This window comes from Chiloscyllium plagiosum, chromosome 22 (assembly GCF_004010195.1).
Source record: "Chiloscyllium plagiosum isolate BGI_BamShark_2017 chromosome 22, ASM401019v2, whole genome shotgun sequence".
In the NCBI taxonomy this organism is placed as follows: domain Eukaryota; kingdom Metazoa; phylum Chordata; class Chondrichthyes; order Orectolobiformes; family Hemiscylliidae; genus Chiloscyllium; species Chiloscyllium plagiosum.
In genome coordinates, this window is record NC_057731.1 from 47876106 (window position 1) to 47898972 (window position 22867).

General features: G+C 41.1%; 1 protein-coding gene across 1 annotated transcript in view; it reads left to right on the top strand.

The window, feature by feature from the left end:
* Positions 1–22867, top strand: part of zfyve27 (zinc finger, FYVE domain containing 27) — a 185570-nt gene that overhangs the window by 28310 nt on the left and 134393 nt on the right. Inside the window, exon 6 of the mRNA XM_043713175.1 lies at positions 3885–3910. Coding sequence (XP_043569110.1) covers positions 3885–3910 — 26 coding nt within the window. The remainder of the gene's footprint in view (positions 1–3884; positions 3911–22867) is intronic.

A 22867-nucleotide genomic window follows, 5' to 3' on the forward strand; every position in this document is an offset into this window, starting at 1 on the left:
CCCTCACCTTAACCTCCTTCCACCTATCGCATTCCCAACGCTCCTCCCTACCTTTTATCTTATCCTGCTTGGCACACCTTCCTCATTCCTGAAGAAGGGCTTTTGCCCGAAACATCGATTCTCCTGCTCCTTGGATGCTGCCTGACCTGCTGCGCTTTTCCAGCAATACATTTTTCAATTCTGTAACTCACTTTGACTCTGCAATGCTTGCCCACATGGTGGCCCTGAACAACGTACGAATCAGGAGAATGATGGAATGCACTCCACATGCCTGGATGTGTGTATCTCCAAAAACGCTCAACAATCTCAATGCCATCCAGGACTTGATTGGACTGCCATGTATCACCTTGAATATTTACTCCATCTACCACCAACACACAGTGGCAGTGTATTAGCTACAAGATGCACTGCAGCGACTCTCAATTGCTCCACTGAATGCATCTTCCAAACACTCACTCTCCACCACCTAGAAAGACCAAGGTTTGGGAGCACTACTACTTGCAAATTTCCCTTCATCCATAAAATATCTTGACTTAGAAATATTTAATTCTTCTTTCACTGTTGGTTGGTCAAAACCTTGGAACTCCCTTGCTAACCGTACCTTCTCCAGGGCAGTTAGAGATAGAGATAGGCAATTAATACCAGCCGAGCCAGTAATGTCCAAGTCTCATGAACAGAAATTTTTTAAAAATAAGGTAATAACTGGAATTTTTTTAAATTGAGAAATACGTTTTGGATAGAATACCCTTGATCATCATCAAATTGGTGCCATGAAGTTTTTTTTTACACTGACGGAGCAATGAACTCCTTTACATTTAAGCAACACTCTTCTGTTGACAATGTCTTAAGCCACGAAGCAAAGGCTGTTTTGGTCAGTGTGTGTCAAAGGCAAGTGATTGCAATCGTAACTTGTGGGTTAAGATATGAACAAACTGTTGAACATTGAGGATAGAGGAAGCATGAATTTTACATCGTTGTAATTTGGGAAAATCTTTAGTATGCAGGAAAGTACGTGGAGTTAGTAGTGTTTACAGTATAGAAATGGGACATCTGTTCAACTGGTCCATGCTGGTGTTTGTATTCCACAAGCCAACTTCAAACTTATTTCATGAACCATATCAAATAATAACCCTTTGTTTCTTTTTCCCTTCTATGCATACCTAGGTTCCCCGAAGTAAAGAAGTCACATGATGCGGGGTTATACTCCAACAGGTTTGTTTGAAATCAAAAGCATTTGAAGGGCTGCTCCGACGTCATTTTCACCTGATGGGGGAGCAGTGCTCCGAAAGCTTGTGCTTTCAAACAAACCTGTTGGACTATAACCTGGTGTCTTGTGACTTCTGACCTTGTCCACCTTAGTCCAACACCAGCACCCACACATCATGGTCCCCTTAAATACATCTATGCCAATTACTTCAAGTATCCCCTGTTTTAGCAAGTTCAGCATTTTAATCAGTCTCTTGAGTAAAGATATTCTTCCAGGGTTCCCTATTGGGTTTACTGGTGACTATATTACATTTATAATTCCTTACTTTGGTCTCACATACAACTGGAAATTTCTACATCTACGTAAATAATGGTCAAAACAACAGTGAAAAATTGGAAGTAAATAGCAAGTAATATAAAAACCATAGCTAAAAATCTTTGCAAGTATATGGTAAGGATTAGAGTAGCTTTCTGTTATTCATTCGTGGGATGTGGGCACTACTGACTGGATCAATATCTATTCCTAATTACCCTTATGAAGGTGGCGGTGAGCTGCCTTCTTGAACTGCTGCAGTCCTTGTGCGATAGGGACACCCAGAGTGTTGTTGGGAAGGGAGTTCCATCATTTTGACCCAGTGGTGGTGAAGGATCAACAAATCTAGTTCCAAGTCAGGATGGAGAATGACTGGGAGGTGTTTGCAGGTGGTGCTGTTCCTATGTATATACAACCCTTGTCCTTCTGGTGTTATTGAGGGTGCTGGTTGAACGAAACTTGGTAAGTTACTGTTGTTCACATTGCAGATGATGTACACTGCTGCCGCTGACTGCCATTGGTGAATGTTAAAGGTAGTAAATGAAATGTTAGTTAAGTGGGTTGCTTTTTCCTGGAGGGTGTGAAGCTTCTTGAATGCTGTTGGAGCTGCACTATTCCAGGCAAGTGGCAAATATTCCATCATACCCCTAATTTATGCTTTGTCGATCATGGGCAGGCAGTGGGGAGACAGGAGATACATCTGCTCAAAGCCACTCAGAGGATGAGACTGAATCAATAATGGAAATCATGGAAATGGCTGAGGATTAGTAAATAGATTTAAATAAGGGGATATGCGGGATTGTCCACTTTTGGAAGAATCAAAAAGCAGAGAATTCTATTTAGACTGTAACAAGTGGTACAAAGAGATTTGCAGTGTCCTTACACATGAATCACAAACGTTAGCATGCAAGTAATTATAAAGGCAGATGGAACTTGGGCTTTTGCAAGGGGTAATAGAGTATAAAAGTGCTAGAGCTGTACAGGGCATTGGTAGAACTCTACTGCGGAGTACAGAATTGGCCTTCTTACTTAAGGAGGCATATACTTGCATTGGAGGCAGTTCAGCGAAGGTTCACATAGCTGATTCCCGAGATAAAGAGATTGTCTCATGAGGAATAGATGAGTGGGTTGTGACTATACTTATTGTGGTTTAGAAGGATGAGAGATGACCTTATTGAAACATGTATGGCTCTGAGGGGGTTTGACAGGGTAGCTGCTGAGAGGTTATTTCCTTTCATCAGAGATAGAAATAAAAGATACTCTTTAAGATGAAGATAAGGAGAATTTTCTTTATTCAGTGAGTCTTTAGAGTTATTGAATGTATTCCAGGCTGAATTTGATAGATTTTGATTGCCAAGGGAGTTGAGCATTACAAGGGACAAGCAAGAAAGTGGAGTTAAGTTCACAATCAGATTACCCATGATTTTATCAAATGGTGGAGTTGGCTCAAGGGGCCAAATGACCAAGTCTTGCTCCTATTTCTTATAATCTTATCATTTGAACAAATCTTCCTTGACCTCTAAAGTGCCTTGATGTCATATTTGTAATACATAGACCAGAGCTATGCACAATGCTTTTGTATGCTCTAACCACAATCTGTGCAAGTTTAACATAACTTCTCTGCTTTTCAAATGTCTTTCTCTTCAGCAATGAACCCCCAGTGCTTTGTTGCATTTCTTTAATAGGCCTTTTAACCCATGTCACAACTTTTAATGAACAATCTATAGAACATGCAGATCCGGTACACTGTTTCAAATTGATTGTAGATTCATTTCCAGCAGTTTCCGCTGTCAGTCGAGTCATAATTAAAGTAAAAGCACCAGTTTTGGTTCTCTGCTTAACTACAGGAAATCTTGAACCAGTGTCGCACTTACAATATGTCTAATCATAATAGTGTTTAAGGGAAAAAATTAAATAGCCACAGAATCCTGTCTGGAATAAGGGTAACAAATAGGTCAGAGTCTGAGAGAAAGACTGAGTGTTAGGAAGCAGGGTTGCATGTTCGTTGTGAGATCCCACATTTCAGAGCATTAATGGAAACTAATTTTAGAGTTTGTGTAATTCTGCAAAATGACATCCTCTTGGGACTGGACTCATTCAATTTTCCCTCTTTTTTTATTTAAATGAAACTGCTTGCATGTAACTACTGCAATTTATCCATTGACAGTTCAGAGAACTGCAAGCCCTGTCTCCAACCATCCCAATTACCTATTCTGACGAGAGCTGAGCAGTATCAGCAGGCAGGCCTTCTCCACCCCATTCGAGCAGCTCTTTTTGGTATAGAAATGCATGGAGTCAAGTCAGCTTTTTGAATACAGGGAATGTTATCAACTTTTACCTCTTGACATTTCTGAATTTATGTCAGGGTCTGAAGCCAACACTTTCTGTAAGGTATTTCTGGGTGGCACGGTGGCACAGTGGTTAGCACTGCTGCCTCACAGCGCCGGAGACCCGGGTTCAATTCCCGCCTCAGGCGACTGACTGTGTGGAGTTTGCACATTCTCCCAGGTGAATTGGCCATGCTAAATTGCCCGTAGTATTAGGTAAGGGGTAAATGTAGGGGTATGGGTGGGTTGCGCTTCGGCGGGTCGGTGTGGACTTGTTGGGCCGAAGGGCCTGTTTCCACACTGTAATGTAATGTAATCTAAAAAATCTAATCTAAAAGTATTTGATTATTTTGATAAAAATAATGTGCAAGGTTATGGAAGAAAGCAGGGTAATGGCATTAGATAATAATGTTCATTTAACAAGTCGATGCAGGTATGAAGGGCCAAATAGTCTCGTTCTGTGCCATAATGGTTCTGTGTTTCTATGATTCTGTTTAATTGATGGACCACAGTAGGTGAGAATAGGTAATTTCAAATAAAAGCAAAATGCTGCAGATGTTGGAAATCAAATGAAACCTCAGTAGCTCTGGCAGCCTTTGGAGAAAGAAAGAAACAGAGTTAATGTCGTTTGAGTTCTGAAGAAGGATCACCCCAGACTCCTTACGTTAATTCTGTTTCTATTTCGAAAGATGCTGCCAGAGCATTTGGTTTCTCCAGTACTTTGTTTTTATCAGGCTGGGCTGGGACTGTGATGGTGTCAGGAGGTGTCCAAAGTGTGTAATTGCAGTTAGAAAACATCAGGTTAGAGCCTGTCCTGTTCTTGTCAAACACCCTTTCAACTTGTATAACAATCAGCAAGGGGAGCCCTGCCTGACTCTGTGCATGTATCAGTGTGTGGCGCAGTGCAGCTTCGACTTGGGACTTTCAGCATTTAGCCTATTGGAATAGTGGAGTGAAAGAAAGAACTTGCATTTTTTTTACCGTATTTCATGACTTCAACAGTGCCAAAGTGCTTCCAGCCAACAAAGTACTTGTGTTGAAGAGTGGTCACTGTTATACTGCAGAAAACACTGAAATCAATTTCTGCAAAAACGTTCCCACAAATCATTTAGCCTCTCAAGCCTGCTCCAACATTGTCTGATCTGATCGTGGCCTCAAATCCACATTTACACTATGCCAATAGCCTTAGATTCTTGACAAATGAGGGAGTTGATCTACCTGAAAAAAATGTAATTACAATCATCACTCTTTGAAGAAAATAATTCAAAATATTCTCAATCTCTTATAGAGAAGAAATTCCTTTAATCTCAATCTTAAAGAAAATTATTGTTAGGCTGTGCCTTTTATTTCTAGTCTCTCCCACAAGGATATGCATCCTTTCAATGTCCACCCTTTCACGTCCTCTCAGGATCTTGTATGTTTTGGTAAGATCACCACGTTTTCCTCTAAACACCACAGCCTGTTCTACCTTGCCTCATAGGATATCCAATGCCCCTCCCCTCTCCATTCTAAGTGTCAGTGTTGTGAACCTTCCCTGAATTGCTTCAAAAGCATTTATTTTCTTTCTTAAATAAGGAGACCAAAACTGTACATAGTACACTATGATATGATCTCACCAATTCCATGTATGACTGTAGCAAAGCATCCTTACTTTTATATTCCATTTCCCTTGCAAGAGATAACAAAATTCCGATTGTCTTCCTAATCACTTGCTGTACTCACATGAACGTTTCATTGGATCATCCATTTTAGTGAAGCATGTTGAGGGATTAGTGTTAACCAAGACAATGCAGAGAACTCCACTGTTCCTCAGACAATGCAGTATCTTTAAGGTTTGAGAAGCACAGTAGTACTCTCTAATAATCTACATCTCAGTTAAGTATGATGTAACTACCCAGAAAAAAACATGCATGCTATCTCTGGATGAGAAACATTTGATGAAACATCAATGGCATTTTATTTCTCCCTCCATAAGAGAATTGTTAGTGAAATAAAACTGCTTTTATCTTCAGACTTGTACTCTGAGTTGTGATGGGCTTCTTAAAGAGAGCCTCTGCTACAGATGATCCTATTTACAATAAGCAATGTTTTAAAACCTACCAACTCCTCACCACTGGTGCTTCATGCTGTGTTGAGCTATGTGGTGAAACGGTTAAAAATTATGTCCCAATACATGTGTGAATCTAACCGGAATGGAGGTGTTGCTTAGTCCCGTGTGAATCTTATTACACACCTCCCCGTGTGAATCTTCTTATCTGTATGTAACCAGAATGGAATGTGTTTTTTAGCCTTGCTCTGCTGTTCACATGAATGTTTATATCTGGAAAAGAGTATATCAGCTGGAAAAGTCTCCAGTTCGGTGAGTCTGCTCCGGGGTTACGTTTAACCGCCGAGCGTGGGTTGTTGGCAACCGCTCTACGAGAACTGACGGCTCCCAGTTCCGGTAACATGTAGAGTGAGTATAAGCCAGACCCGTTGGTTGTGGCGATGCTGCGGGGAATAAAATGCCCAGATTCTAGCAGACTCGCCTCTTGGTCGTTTGTTCTGTGTCAGACTACTCTCCTACGAACCTGACCTTGAGAATTTTTTAAAACAAGCTATGGATAGGATGTTAATGCATCATCATTTACTCAGAGCCTTGATCTGTCAATTGTGTGCATGACATGCTGCCAGAGGTAACTTATTCTGTCTTAGATTTTGCTACTTGTCTGACTGGGGATCTTGTGTGTTAGGCAGTGCAGGCAAGTCAAAGGTTACCATGTCAGAGTGCTATGTAAATGCAGACAACAAAGCAAAAAACAAATGGTTTGATATTAGAAACCTCTTCATTGCATGAAGAATGATCGATGTACAAACTGACTCCTAGATAGCTTCCAGGCTTGATCCCTCATGGCACTGTTTGTTTTCAGGATATTGATAGTGACATGGTTTAAGTGTAAGTTTGTGTATTTTGAGCAATAGTTGAATATTGTTATACAAACAGAAGTAGGCCATTTAGCCCTTCAATTGTCTCACATTCACTATACCATGGCTGATCTGTGTCTCAGCTCCATCCTTAATATTATCATATAAACCACAAAATTAGGTGATTATTAATATTTTGGAAGTAATTCCTGTTAGTTTTGGGGAATTAATCTTTTACATGTAAGGTGTCTGAACCTCTGGAGGCAAGAAACTGCCATGCCACCATTCAAGATTCTTGTTTGTGAGTCTGACGAAGGTAGACTGTAGAGCTTCAAACAAAAAATTGACACATCAGTGGAATGGCCAGATAGTGGCAGATGAAGTTCAATGAAAAAAGTTTAAGGTGATGCACTTTGGTGATGCACTTTGGAGAGTTATCCAAGTGTCTTTACAGGAGTAGAAAGACCTAGGTGTATATGTACATAAGTCACTAAAAGTGTCAGGACAAGTAGAAGATCTGTTAACACTATGTACGTAGTATTGTAAGCATCATAGGCAGGGGCACAGTGTACAAGAGTAGGGAGGTTATGATGAACTTGCACATAAAACACTGGTTGGATCTCAGCCAAAATGCTGCCTACATTTCTGGACTCCATGCTGTAAGAAGGGTTGGATTGTGTTGGAAAGACTATGGAAGAGGTTTGTGAATGTGGTTCCAGGGATAAGACACGTCAGTTCAGATGGAAGTCTGGAAAAGTTGAGACTATTTGTCATGGTGTGGAGAAGGCTAGGAAGAGAGATGATTTAAATTTTGTGAAATTGTGAGGAATCTGGATAGAATAGACAGGGAGAAACTATTTCTATTTCTAAGCAGATAAATTGAATTTATTGTCACGTGCACCGAGGCACAGTGAAAAGCTTTGTCTTGCGAGCAATATAGACAGATCACAGAGTTAAGTAGGATAGATAAGTCAATAATAGGTAAAACAATGGGCAAAAACAAAAACAGAGGTACAGGCAAATATTAAGGTAAAGACCAGGAAAGCACAGTTTTAAGCAAATGCGATGAGAGAAAAACGACTTCACACAGCACATAGTTAGGGTACAGAATGCACTACCTGAAACTGATGGGCTGGATTCAATTGTGGCATTCAAGACTGTATTGGATGATTACTTAATGTTCAGGTTTACAGAGAAAAGGGAGGAGATTGGAACTTAATTGAAATGCTCAGGAAGTTGGTTGAGACAGAATGGGCCAAGTAACCACCACCTGCACCAAAACCATTTTGAGATTCTGTGAAAGTACATGAAAATGTGGTGAGATGAAAGATTGAAGTAATACTGCCAGGAAAGAGGATAGGGAGGCCTAAGAACAGATGGAAGGATGTGGTAGCGAGAGACTAAGTCCAGTGGGATTGGAAAAGGAAAGGGTGACAAATGTAAGGAAATGGAAAAGAGTGATCAACCAACATTCTGGCAACTTTAAGGTAAGTGTGAAAAGCTGAATGTGGAAGAAAGCATTACCCCTATCATTTGTAGTTTTCTATTTTGTTGAGTTGTCTGATTCACATCTTGAGGGGCAAGAGATATAGTCATAGAAAATAAGAGCAGGAGTAGGCTATTTGGCCCATCAAGCTTGCTGTGCCATTCAATATGATCATGGCCGATCATCCACTCAATGCCCTGTTCCTGCTTTCTCCCATATGTTTTGATCCCTTTAGTCTTAAGACCCATACATCTTAAGTCCTCCTTGAAAACATGGAGCATTCCTGAAGAAGGGCCTGTGCCCGAAACGTCGAATCTCCTGTTCCCTGGATGCTGCCTGACCTGCTGTGCTGTTCCAGCAATAAAGTTTCAACTTTGATCTCCAGCATCTGCAGACCTCACTTTCTCCTCCTTGAAAACATGTCAATGTTTCGGCCTCAAATGCTTTCTGTGGCAGAGAATTCTACAGCCTTATCACTCTCTGAATGAAGAAATTTCTCTTCATCTCACTCCTAAATTGCCTGGTCCGTATCCTTTAAGTACAACTGGCTTCAGTCACTCAGGTTTTGGTGAGTGGAAGGGCTAACTAATGTTTCTGTTCCATGTCGCTATGCTGTAACTCTGAAGGATGAATGCTCACTGTTTCTACTTGCATGAAGAATGATTACTGAGAACAGATACCCAGAGGGGTATGCAGGGGGAGGTTGTGGGGAAGATGATGTTTTCTTTTAAAAGAAGACTTGAAATAAAGTAGTTCTGTGTGGAGAACATGGATTTACTTTAAAGCCAGCTGCTATTCTTTTGAGTAGTAACACTTCAAAACCATTTGGGGGCAATATCTACCCTTCCCTGAATTTCAAGTGAAATCCAATCTACAATAAGTCTTTCTGCATGTCATGCTAACTGCACAAAGATTAATTGTTTGTTTCTGTAATCGTACCCCAATTATGTGAGATTCCTTATTTGCAAAATTTATACATTTGTTTCCTGCTAATTGGCCTTTCGTCTGTCTTGTGTATGTAGAATTATTTTTATGGTCATGATTGCATATCATGAAAAGAAAGAAACAATTAAAATGAATGTCATATTTTATAGTTGCAGATTTAAGACAAATGAAACTTCCTAAATAAGCTGGTTATTCATTACGATGTGAGTGAAGGCAAACAGTGGGTGTGAAATTTTCATAAATGTCCATTGGTATAATTGATGTTTCCATTACCACAACCCAAATGGGTGGCACAGTAGTTAACACTGCTGCCTCACAGTGCCAGAGATCCGGGTTCCACTCCTGCCTCAGGCGACTCTCTGTGTGGAGTTTGCACATTCTCCCTGTGTCTGCGTGGGTTTCCTCCAGGTGCTCTGGCTTCCACAATCCAAAAATGTACAGGTTAGGTGAATTGGCCAGGCTAAATTGCCCATAGTGTTAGGTGAAGGGGTAAATGTAGGGGAATGGGTCTGGGTGGGTTGCGCTTCGGCGGGTCGGTGTGGACTTGTTGGGCCGAAGGGCCTGTTTCCACACTGTAAAGTAATCTGAAAAAAAAATCTAAAAAATCTTGAGGCTAGGTGTTGATTTGGAAATATTCAAGTTTGTTTCTGTAGCTTTTTGTTCATGGTTACGGAGTTGGTGCTACTTGATGAAGTTGAATTACAGATCAGTTCATGTTCACAAGGGTGAGTGGCCTAATCCTCTCCTGTGTTTCTGGTTTGACTGTTTTGGGTTCCTTGCTCTGTATACTCCTTTTATTGAGTACTTAAGTAGATTGGATCGTGACCCTGATTTATTTAGACAATGGAGTTGAAAGGGCCCAGTGCTGCATGGTACCAAATATGGAAAAAAAGCCTTGAAAGGAGCCTGTGTTATTGTCTAGTATCTGAACGGGTGCACACTCCTTTTATTGAGTACTTAAGTAGATTGGATCGTGACCCTAATTTATTTAGACAATGGAGTTGAAAGGGCCCAGTGCTGTATGGTACCAAATATGGAAAAAAAGCCTTGAAAGGAGCCTGTGTTATTGTCTAGTATCTGAACGGGTGCACACTGGTCTTCTTGAGCTGAACAGATTTTTGGGCTAACCTCTGAGTAGGCAGATGACCTTCCCTCTCCCACCGCATCCAGCTGCATGTCTTCTTCGGGAACACTTTCATTCCTTGATATCCAAAGGTAATCCTGTCACACCCGACCTCCCTGTGACCTGTTGCTGAAATCAACTTATCCTCTTTGTTAATATATGTATCTTTTAGCAAGTGCTGAATGAACTACAAGGGACCATTTATTTTGACTTCTTCCTTGGTTTGAAATTCTTTTGCAACTTAATAATAAAAGAAACTTATGGAGGAAGGAAAGGAAGTCAAGTTTGTTTTTCTTTGTTTTGAAAAAACAAAATGTTCTTTTAGGTAAATTTTTGTTTGACGAAACTGAGAGAACCTCGAGCATTCCTGGGTCGGGTATAACTCTGTCAAGCTGAAAATTACTATCCCCAACTTTTGAATCCACTATCTTATTTCAGGAGAGTTACTCTTTTTCCCAATACCAACTATGCTCTGAATGAAAGGTCAAATTTGTGCTGATCTAACGAAATTTTGAATGTCTGACAACTGAACTCTCAGTATTGTATCTTTTCCCTTTGCTCCAATAACTCTCCCTCCCATACCCAAGTCTCTCCCTGTCCATTGCAAAGCACTCTCTTTTGGAGGTCCATTGACTGACAACAGGAGATCTGACTACTGGTGACCTTGTGAATTTGATAGATTGTCATTTGATCTGGGGCTTTGTGTGTCTGGACAGAGTTCCTATTTTTCTTCTGTTCTTTCAAAATTCAGAAAGGACCGCTCATCTGGAATTTGTTTGGTGCAGTTTGGTTTGCCCTTGGGGGAGTCTGTGTGGAGCATGCAGTATTAGAATTATATTAATACAATGAAAAATATCCTGTTGCCTGATGATCACTCACTCTGGATTGCAACAGCTCCAAGCAAAATTAGTCTAACCACATAATAACAAGTTGCAGATTGCTGCCTATTCATCCGTTGACTCCAGCTCCAAAAGTGAGCACAAATGGGCATCAAGGCGCATGCAGGGTGGGGCTCAGTTGTGGTCAAGCAGCCGACTGATGCACACCCAGTTAGGCTGATAAATGAGGCATGGCCCCTCATTGAAACTCCTGCGGCTTGTCGTCTGCCGTGGAACCTTTCCGGACAACATTCAGAAAAGGAGATGGAGACAGTTCTAAAATATCAAAACGAGCTATTGGGCAATAACGTGGTGAAAGGTTTCTTTTGTTCACTGTAGATCTCTTCTTCTCTTGGTCAGTCCCCTCAGATTCTAGGATGATTTGTTTCCATTTCAGTTTGATCGATTCTGAGATGGGTGATGAGTCCAAGTGGTGTCTGAAAGGTTAAGTCTTTGAGTTGTTTGAAGGTTTGTGCACTCTCCGAGTTGTTCGAATACAGGGGAGGCACACGCATCAGTCAGCAAGGTATTGAAAAAAGCCTCTTAAAAGCCTCTTAAAACCATCAGAAATTGTCACTTAGACTGGAGATCTTTGGAAAACTGTACAAGGAACTTTGAGTTCTGACAAAGGGTCACCAGACCTGAAACATTCATTCTGATTTCTCATCACAGATCAGCTGAGCCTTTCCAGTGATTTCTGTTTTTGGATATAAGGAACATGTTTGGGTCCAGTTTTAACAGTGTGTATATATACTGAGGCTGGACTCTGTATCATGCAGTGAATTATTCTTGCTTCTATTTATTTTCTGTTAATCAAGATGGTAGTTTATAGTCTAAGTTAGAGTGGTGCTGGAAGGGATTTTCTTGCTCCTTGGATGCAGCCTGGTCTGCTGTGCTTTTCCAGCACCACTCTAATCTTGGCTCTGACCTCCGGCATCTGCAGTCCTCACTTTCATCTAGTTTATAGTCTAAGCCATCTTTGATTATTTTATTGCATTCACTTTCTGCAGTCAAGACAATTGCAAGGGAAAGTGATAAGTCTATTTTTAGAAATCATGAATAGTAAGGTAGGTTTGTGTATGAGCTTAAGAAAGCAATGGTTGCTCAGATATTGTGAATATATCAGTTTGTAAGAGTAGAGGGCTCATTCTCAGCATTCAGTTTTGGGATATGGCACAGAAAAGGTTTCTGAACTAAGCATTCACAAAACAGGCAGGAAAAGGGTAAGTATTGGGTGAGACTGTTCCATCAGAACATACTTTAGGAACTTGTTTATTTCTTGCATTTCTATTTGACACAATAATAAATAACATTAATAGACATTTAGCAATAAGATATCTGTAATAATACCCTGAAGGTTATTACCGAAATGGGCAAAATCAGAATTACAAATGAATTGCTAAAAGACTTGAATCAAAAATTTCTTGATCAAAGTTCAATTACAATAATTCCTGGGATGAGCTCGTTGCCCAGTGAAAAAAAGGTTGAGTATAATGTGCCTACATTCTGTATTTAAGAAGAAGGACAGGTGACCTCATTGATACATATAAAATTCTTACTGAGATTGCCAGTGTAGATGGTGAGAGGCTGGTTCCCTTCTCTAGCTAATCTGCAACTATCTGTTATGCCGTCAGGATAAGGTAACAGCCATCTAGGATGGGGTGAATTGATGTTATTTTCCCTCTTTGGAGCTCTCCATCTTTAGATTGTTGTAGATGGTCAGTTTTTTTAAGTGCGATTTAGATTGGGCAAAAAAGATTTTTAGCCGCTAACAAATATAGGAATAGTGTGGTAAAGCAAAGTTGTTGTAGAAGATCAGCTGTGAACTTAATGATTTAGAATGTTGATGCGTTGTATGGTCCAATCCTGTTTCTATTTCTTGTGTTCTATTCTAATTTCAGATACTTTATAGCATAATGAATATTTGAAAGTATTTGCCTGACTGAGTTGAGGGGTTTGCGAGTGTATAATGGATATACACACAGATGATTACATGCCATAATCTAATCAGAGTTTCAGATGTTGTAAACCACTTGAATCAATTCAACTATTTATAACCCTCATATCGGAATCCCTGTGTAAGATTCCAGCTTTGAAATTGCTTCCAGATACCTTCTATTGCTGTGTTGAATAATGTTTACTGAATTCCACTGAAAGCTCAGAAGGCAAAGGCTGGTGTACAGATCAGTCCTACATACCAAGAGGTTGACCAACACAGACTGCAACTACTTGGCCTGTTGTGTCTGGCTGTTAATGCGCTAGATCAACCTGAAACTAGTAGCTCAATTTTCTCCGAGCTAAAATATAGAGTTGTACAGTGCAGAAACTACTGCACTGTTTGGTTCAATAGAGTTTGCATTAAATTCTGATATTCTGAGAAATATTGATCCATTTCCTAAAAGATGCAGTTTGTATGTGGCTCAACGACTGCCTATGGCACACCTTTACATGTTGCAGCACTACATTGGTACTGTTGGCTTTTAATCCAGAGGCCTGGGCTAATGCTCCAAAGTCTAGAGTTCACATTCCACATGGGAGGAGAGGGAATTTGAACTAAATTAGCTAATAAAGCTGGTATAAAATTCTTGTCTCACTAGAAGTTATAGTGGAGCTGCTGAATATTTGAAAAAGCTTATCTGGTTCACTGATGTCATTTAGGCCAGGAAATCTGCCATCGTTGTGCATTCTTGTGTGCGACTGTAAATCAGCTGTATTGTTGATTCTTAACTGCCCTTGCAAAAAGCATAGTGATTAAACAAGATGGCTCACCACCAGCTGCTCTGCCTTTCTGCTGGAGTAGATCTCTTCAGCTTACCACCACCACCACCTCTGTAGCAATTACGGGCTGGCTCATGAATGCTTGCCTTACCTGTGACATTCACATTCCAATGACAAATTATGAGAAAAGTTAGGATGTTCTTTGTAATCTTTCTATTCTCACCCTGTAGCTGTGTTATGTTATGATCACTCACTGCCACCATCCAATGAAATAGTTCAGGTAAAAATTTCAAGTGCTGAAAAGACCTTGCAGGTCTGGTGTCATCTGTGGAAAAAGAGAAAGTGTTAATGTTTTGAATTCAATGTGACCCTTCTTTAAAACTGGAAACTTCCTCTCAATGTGGTAACTCACTGTAAAGGCCTGTAACTCTGCAACAATAGTACAGTTGTAGCAGATTGTTAGTTCCTCCAGAATCACAATCTGGAATACAGAAGAATCATGTATTTACGAATCATTCTATCCTGATGATCCATTGTAGATCATAAAAAGTTGTTTTTTTCACTCCACAATCCATTAAGACTTCTCTTATTTTGTGTAATTATCTATAACAGCAAAATTCTGCTGGAGATACCAAGCTGTGGATGAAGTGGAGGCTGGGGCTGATTAAATGGAGAGTCCCCTTTCATGCAAAATCGGTCCCTTCTACACCACTGCTTTGCCACGAGTGCACGACTGGCTTGCTGCCTGGCTGCCTCTAGCCTCTGTGTTTCCTGGGAAGGTACACTTCCGAGAGTTCAGAAGGCTATACCCAGAGACCAGGGCTCTTGCCAATCCTGTTCCCCTAGTCCAGCAGCATCACCACTAGTCTGCTGCTCCCCCCCCCCCCCCCCCTTGCCCAAATCCTCCATCTCGTTCAAATGCTCAAGTGGTTGGTCATGCATGTGCTGTCATTAACTAGCCACAAGGCTGTGCTGCTGTGCTTGCACACTTATGTTCATGGTGTCATTCACAATAAATGCGTTTTTTTTAATGCTTTTAGATAATGTTTTTTAACAGCTCTACTTGGCTTCTTATCCACCGAAGCAGTTGCTGCTTGATACGTATAATTTCCAAGTTTGGATTTGACTATTAACTGATTTCCATTGCCCACTTTGGGGTCTCTGCCATGGTTGGTGAGTTGGGCAGTCGGTACAGTATTGTTTGGCACAGAAAGATTACTGAAAATCAGATGGATTCAAGGTAATTGGAAATCAAATCCGAGGTGACATGAGGAAAACATTTTCTACACAATGAGTCGTTATAACCTAATTCTCAGTCTGATGGATTGTGGACACAGAGTTGAAAGTAACTTTTAAAAGGGGATTGAGTAAATATTTGAAGGAGGGAGTATTTAAGAATTATAGGTGTCCTATTCCAGGTAGCCAGACAATGACGGGTAGAAATAAATCTTACATTTTACATTTTAAAAGAGAGGGAGAGGAAGAACTGAATTACAGATCAGTTAGCCTAACATCAGTCGTGGGGAAAATGCTGGAGTTTATTACAAAAGGTATGAAAGGAGAATATTTAGAAAACACTAATAGAATTTGACCAATCCAACATGGATGTATGAAAGGGAAATCATGCTTAATAAATCTAATGTAGTTTTCTGAAGATTTAACTTGTAGAATAGATATGGGCAAGCCAGTAAATGTGTTGTACTTGGATTTTCTGAAGGCTTTTGATAAGGTCCCTCCTAAGAGGTTAGTGGGTAAATTTAAATCACTTGAGCTTAGGGATAATAAATTAGCAGGTCTTGAGAAGCTGTTGACAGAAAAGAGTGTTTGGGAATAAATGGGTCTTTTTCTGAATGGAAGGCACTGACTAGTGGGGAGCTGCAAGGATCTGTGCTTGACCCATAGTTATTCACAACATATATAAATGACCTGGATGAGGGAACCAATGTTTCCAAGTTTGCTAATGACAAAAACTGGCTTGAGTTATGAGGAGGTGGCAAGGAGGTTTCTGGGTGACTTGAGTGGGTGGGCAAAAACATGGTAGATGCAGTCAAACATTGTGAAATTATACACCTTGGTATGCAAAACAGAAAGGAAGAACATTATTTCAATGATGATACTTTGGGAAGTGTGGATGCACAATGGGATCTGGCTGTCCTTGTACATCAGAGTTGAAAAGTTTGGTGCTCGAAAAGCACAGCAGGTCAGGCAGTATCCGAGGAGCAGGAGAGTTGTTTCTCCTGCTCCTCAGATGCTGCTTGACACGCTGTGCTTTTCCAGCGCCACACCTTTCGACTTTGACTCTCCGACATCTGCAGTCCTCATTTTCTCCCTGTCCTTGTACAACAGTCAATGAAGGTAAACAGGCAGATAGAGTCATGGAGATGTACAGCATGGAAACGGACCCTTCTGTCCAACTCGTCCATGCCGACCAGATATCCCAACCCAATTGAGTCCTACCTACCAGCACCCGTCCCATATCCCTCCAAACCCTTCCTATTCATATACCCATCCAAATGCCTTTTAAATGTTGCAATTGTACCAGCCTCCACCACTTCCTCTGGCAGCTTATTCCATACACATATCACCCTCTATGTGAAAACGTTGCCCCGTAGGTCTCTTTTATATCTTTTCCCTCTCACACTAAACCTATGCCCTCTACTTCTGGAACACCCCGACTCCAGGGAAAAGACTTTGTCTATTTATCATATCTGTACCCCCTATCTGTGCCCCTCATGATTTTGTAAACCCCTATAAGGTCACCCCTCAACCTCCGACGCTCCAGGGAAAACAGCCCCAGCCTATTCAGCCTCTCCCTGTAGCTCAAATCCTCCAACCCTGGCAACATCCTTCTAAATCTTTTCTGAATCCTTTCAAGTTTCACAACATCTTTCCGATAGGAAGGAGAACAGAACTGCATGCAATATTCCAACAGTGGTCTAACCAATGTGCTGTGCAGCCGCAACATGACCTCCCAACTTCTGTACTCAGTACTCTGACCAATAAAAGAAAGCATAGCAAACGCCGCCTTCACTATCTTATCTACCTGCGACCCCACTTTCAAGGAGCTATGAACCTGCAATCCAAGGTCTCTTCGTACAGCAACACTCCCTAGGACCTTACCATTAAGTGTATAAGTCCTGCTAAGATTTGCTTTCCCAAAACGTTCGCACCTTGCATTTATCTGAATTAACCTCCATCTGCCACTTCTCAGCCCATTGGCCCATCTGGTCAAGATCGTGTTGTAATCTGAGGTAACCTTCTTCGCTGTCCACTACACCTCCAATTTTGGTGTCATCTGCAAACTTACTAACTGTACCTGTTATGCTTGCATCCAAATCACTTATGTTAATGACAAAAAGTAGTGGACTCAGTACCGATCCCTGTGGCACTCCACTGGTCACAGGCCTCCAGTCTGAAAAACAACCCTCCATCACCACCCTCTGTCTTCTACCTTTGAGCCAGTTCTGTATCCAAATGGCTAGTTCTCCCTGTATTTCGTGAGATCTAACTTTGCTAACCAGTCTCCCATGGGGAACCTTGTTGAACGCCTTACTGAAGTCCATATGGTTCACATCTACCGCTCTGCCCCCATCAATCCTCTTTGTTACTTCTTCAAAAAACTCAATCAAGTTTGTGAGACATGATTTCCCATGCACAAAGCCATGCTGACTGTCCCTAATCAGTCCTTGCCTTTCCAAATACATGTACATCCTGTCCCTCAGGATTCCCTCCAACAACTTGCCCACCACCGATGTCAGGCTCACTGGTCTATAGTTCCCTGGCTTGTCATCACCACCCTTCTTAAACAGTGGCACCATGTTAGCCAACCTCCAGCACCTCACCTGTGACCATCAATGCTACAAATATCTCAGCAAGAGGCCCAGCAATCACGTCTCTAGCTTCCCACAGAGTTCTAGGGTACACCTGATCCGGTCCTGGGGATTTATCCACCTTTATGCATTTCAAGACATCCAGCATTTCCTCCTCTGTAACGTAGACAAGTTGCAAGGTGTCACCATCTATTTCCTTACATTCTTTATCTTCCATATCCTTTTCCACAGTAAATACTGATGCAAAATACTCATTTTGTATCTCCCCCATTTTCTGTGGCTCCACACAAAAGGCCGCCTTGCTGATCTTTGAGGGCAGGCGGGGACAAGGTAAATAAATTAAACTGCATTTATTTCAATACAAGGGGCCTAACAGGGAAGGCAGATGAACTCAGGTCATGGTTAGGAACTTGGGACTGGGATATCATAGCAATTACAGAAACATGGCTCAGGGATGGGCAGGACTGGTAGCTTAATGTTCCAGGATACAAATGCTATAGAAAGAATGGAAAGGGAGGTAAGAGAGGAGGGGAAGTGGCGTTTTTGATAAAGGATAGCTGTGCTGAAGGAGGATATTCCTGGAAATACATCCAGGGAAGTTATTTGGGTGGAACTGAGAAATAAGAAAGGGATGATCACCTTATTGGGATTGTATATAGTCAGAGGGAAATTGAGAAACAAACTTGTCAGGAGATCTCAGCTATCTGTTAGAAACATAGGGTGGTTACGGTAGGGGATTTTAACTTTCCAAACATAGACTGGGACTGCCATAGTGACCATAATTCCACTCGATTTAAAATCGTGATGGAAAAAGATAGAGCAGATCTAAAAGTTGAAGTTCTAAATTGGAGAAAGGCTAATTTTGACGGTGTTAGGCAAGAACTTTCAAAAGCTGATGGGGGCAGATGTTCGCAGGTAAAGGGACGGCTGGAAAATGGGATGCCTTCAGAAGTGAGATAACGAGAATCCATAGAAAGTATGTTCCTTTTAGGGTGAAAGGAAAGGCTGGTAGATATAGGGAATGCTGGATGACCTAAAGAAATTGAGGGTTTGGTTAAGAAAAAGAAGGAGGCATATGTCAGGTATAGACAGGATAGAAGAATATAAAGGCAGTAGGAGTATACTTAAGAGGGAAATCAGGAGGGCAAAAAGGGGATACGAGATAGCTTTGGCAAATAGAATTGAGAAGAATCCAAAGGGTTTTTACAAATACGTTAAGGTGAAAAGGGTAACTAAGGAGAGAATAGGGTCCCTCAAAGAAGATCAGAAGCAGCAAGTAGTTAAGAAGGCAGATGATATATTGGTCTTCATTGTAAGAGGATTTGAGTTCAGAAGTAGGAACGTCTCACTGCCATTATACAGGATCTTGGTGAAATCACACCTGGAGTATCACGTAAGAAAGACCATACTTGCCATAGTGTGAGCACAGTGGAGTTACACTAGGGTTGCAGGACTGTCCTGTGAGAATAAATTGTTCGATTGCGTGTGTATTCACTCGAATTTTGAAAAATGAGAAGGGATTTGATTGAAATGTGTAAAATGTCTAACGGGTAGACAGATTAGAGGCGTGGAGGGTGACCTCCTTGGCTGAGGTGTAGAGACTAGTGGACACAGTCTCAGGACAGAGATAGACTATTTAGAACTGAGATGAGGTAACGTTTCTTTCCTCAAAAGATAGTAAATCTATGGTCGTCTACACCACAGAAGATTGGAAGCCAAGTCACTGAACATATTTAAGGAAGAGAGATAAGTTTATCGATTTTTATGGGCATCATGGGATTTGGGGAGAAAATGGGACTATAGCTTTGAGGAAGAGGATCAGCCATGACCTATTGAGTGACAGCATAGTTCTGAAGGGCTCATTAACCTATTCCTTTTAAATTCTTGTTTCTATGAATCAACTTTTATTTATTTATAAAGTTGCACTTCTATACCCAAGAACCACAGTTTCAGTATCCAGAGAAGCGTAAGTTAATCCCCGCAGTTAGTCCCTGCAACCTGAATATAATTAAACACCCAAATAATACCCTATGGTGCAGTGGTAGCATCCATATTTCTGAGCCAGGAGGCCCTAATTCAAATTTACCTGCTCCACCGATGTGTCATTACATCTCTGAACAGGATGATTAGCAGATTTTTTTTTGAAAAATGCATGAAATTGGATTGCTGTTTCAAAGGTGCAGACAGATGGGCTAAATAACCTTGTGTTATTTCATTCTATGGTTCCATGAAGAGTATGCAATCCCTGAAACAAAAATATAATGTGGAATTGTTGTGTAATAATATTCCATCATTTTGACTTTGATTGTTGAAACCTCTTGGTAAATTATATGAGCATTTGGTTTTTGGTGCATTCTTAGATCCGATTCTGTGACTGGAAGGAATCCCGTGATCGTGACTTACTTCAGAGTCTGCGGTTGCTAACGCTGCTTATCACCATGCTCTCCAGATTATATATTCAGATTGTTTTCTTTTTAAACATTGTATTGGTGTGGGCTGTGATCTCCTTCCTCTCTCCGTAAATGTTTCCATCTGAATGGAAAACTTACATTTGTACTTTTGCATCTGCCTGCACGCTGTATTCCAAAAGGACTTGTGTGTGCCAACAGCATCGCTTGGCAAAGGCAAATGCTGCATTTTTCCATTTCTCACGTAGCTTCCTGCTGGGCTGAACTTTTCAGCTTGTTCTCTCCTTGCAGGTAATAGAAATAGTTGCAAGGCAGCGGGCTTTCTATTAGTTTTCGGAGCTAGAATTGGATATTAGCACCTGAATAGATTGTTTTTATTTCTCATCCCTTCATGTACCTTTTTTATACTTGCCTGGAGGATGAGATCAACCTGGTTGACCAGCTATACCACAAGATGTGACCACATCCACTTAATAGTATTAAGTATTGCAGTAATGCAAGTATCTCTGTTGCTGAATACCTGAAATAAACACACAGAAAGCACTGGGAATGTTCCGTAAGTCACGCAGCTGGGTTTCCCTTCCACAGATCCACCCTGATTTGCTGAATGTTTCCAGCACTTTGTGTTTTGTTAACAATTGATTTACCGGGATGTAGTGGATATGGAAGGTTTAAGTTATAAAGAAAGGCTGGATAGGCTGGGACTTTTTTCACTGGAGCATATGAGGCTGAGGGGCAATCTGTTAGAAGTTTATAAAATATTGAGGGGTATGGATACAGTTAATGATAATTGTCTTTTCCCTAGGATGGGAAATTTCAAGACTAGGGGGCACATTTTAAAGGAGAGAGGAAAGAGATTTAAAAAAAGATGTATGAGGCAAACGTTTTACACAGAGGGTGATTTGCATGTGGAATGAACTTGCTGAGAAGTGGTGGATGTGGGTGCAATTACAGTGTTTAAAAGACATTTGGATGGACACATGAATAGGAAAGGAATAGTGGGATATGAGCAAGGAGTAGGCAGATAGGACTGGTTTAGTGTGGGATTATGGTTGGCATGGACTGGTTGGACCAAAGGATCTGTTTCTGTGCTGTATGTCTATAACCTTCAATGATAGATCACCTGAGATGCGTGCTTCAGAAGGAATCGAAGGATCAGCTGGTGTTTCTTCTTAGCCTCATGTGAAGATGAGGGTTTGCTTCATGGTCTGATGGCCTCAGTGTCAAGTTGTAAGATTGGGAAAGCATATCCTATTGTCATAAGGCCAGAAGGTTGTTCAGTGTTGAGAGGGAGCCCACTTTCGACAGATGGAGACAGTTGATCAGTGTTCAAAATAAAGTTCATCAGCTGTCATGGTGGGATTTAAACCCAGAACGTTAATCTGGATCACTAATCCAATCAAATACCTACTGTGCTACCTCCTCCCCTTGTAGTTTTGGGTTATAGAGGTGTTTTCCAGGCCTCATTGTTAAGACCTTAATTCTTTTTGATACACATATTGCAGTAATGAAGAGCAAGAACCTTGTTTAGAATTGTTTTTATTCCCTTCTTTAAACCACTTGGGCCAAAACTTCCATAAGGACTCTATTCCATTCTTTCCTCTTCATCTGGCTCCATTGCATTTGTTCTCCTGATGCAACCTTCCGTATCAGCACCCCTGAAGTATCCTCTTTTTTTAAAAAATTCTCCTTAAATGGAGATTCTCCCTCACCATGGTTGACAGCATCCTTGATTGTATCTGTCTCATTTCCCACACTTCTAGTGTTACCCATCTCCCCTTCCTCGGAACCATGATTGGGTTTTCCTTGTCCTCACCCTGCATTCCAGCAGCTTCTGTGTGCAATGGATCATCTTTCACTCATTCTATGACTTCCAATGTGATGTCATCACTAAACCCTCCCCTTTGAGGATGCTGAATGATACTGTTGTGTATCCTTCAGTTAACCCCAATGCCCCATCATCTTCCCACAGCATCTTTCCGTACAAATACTTTCTTTTATCTCCTTTGTTCTCACCGTGTAAAGCCCCCAAACACTTCACCAACATGAGGCAGTATTTTATCTGTACTCCCTTCTTAGGAGGCCAAACAAGACTGCGTGATCCTTTATGGACCACTTCCCTTTAGTCCACAAGCATGATGCTGAGCTTCTGGTAGGTTCTCATTTTAATTCTCCATCATGCTGTCATGCTGGCTTGTTTGTCCTTGGCCTACAACTGTCTCTGCCATTGAAGCTGAATGTCAACTTGAGGAACAGCAGCTGATCTTTCAGACAGACATTGAACAGCTTTCTGGACTCCACACGGAGTTCAATGTTCTCAGACCATATTTTCTTTCTCCTTGCACTTTTTTTTCCTTTTGGCCCAGCAACCCTCAGCTGCTGCTTCAATGACCTTCCTTCCCTCTATGAAGAGATTTGAAGTTGGAATGTTTGCTGATTGTGCAATGTTCAGTATCCTTCACAAGTCCTCAGATATTGAAGTAGTCCTTGTCCATACGTAGCAAGACTTGAACAACATCCGGCTTGGGCTGATAAGTAGCAAGTGAAATTTAGAAATGACCATTTCTAACAAGAAGAAATTTACCCATATCCTCTTGATATTCAGTGGCAATGCCATTTCTGAATGAACCTCTCTCTCTCACACACAATCTCTCTGTCTCTCTCTCGAATCTTTCTTGCACATGCAAATCTCCCTCTTTCTCTCGAGCACATGCAATTTCTCCCGAGTA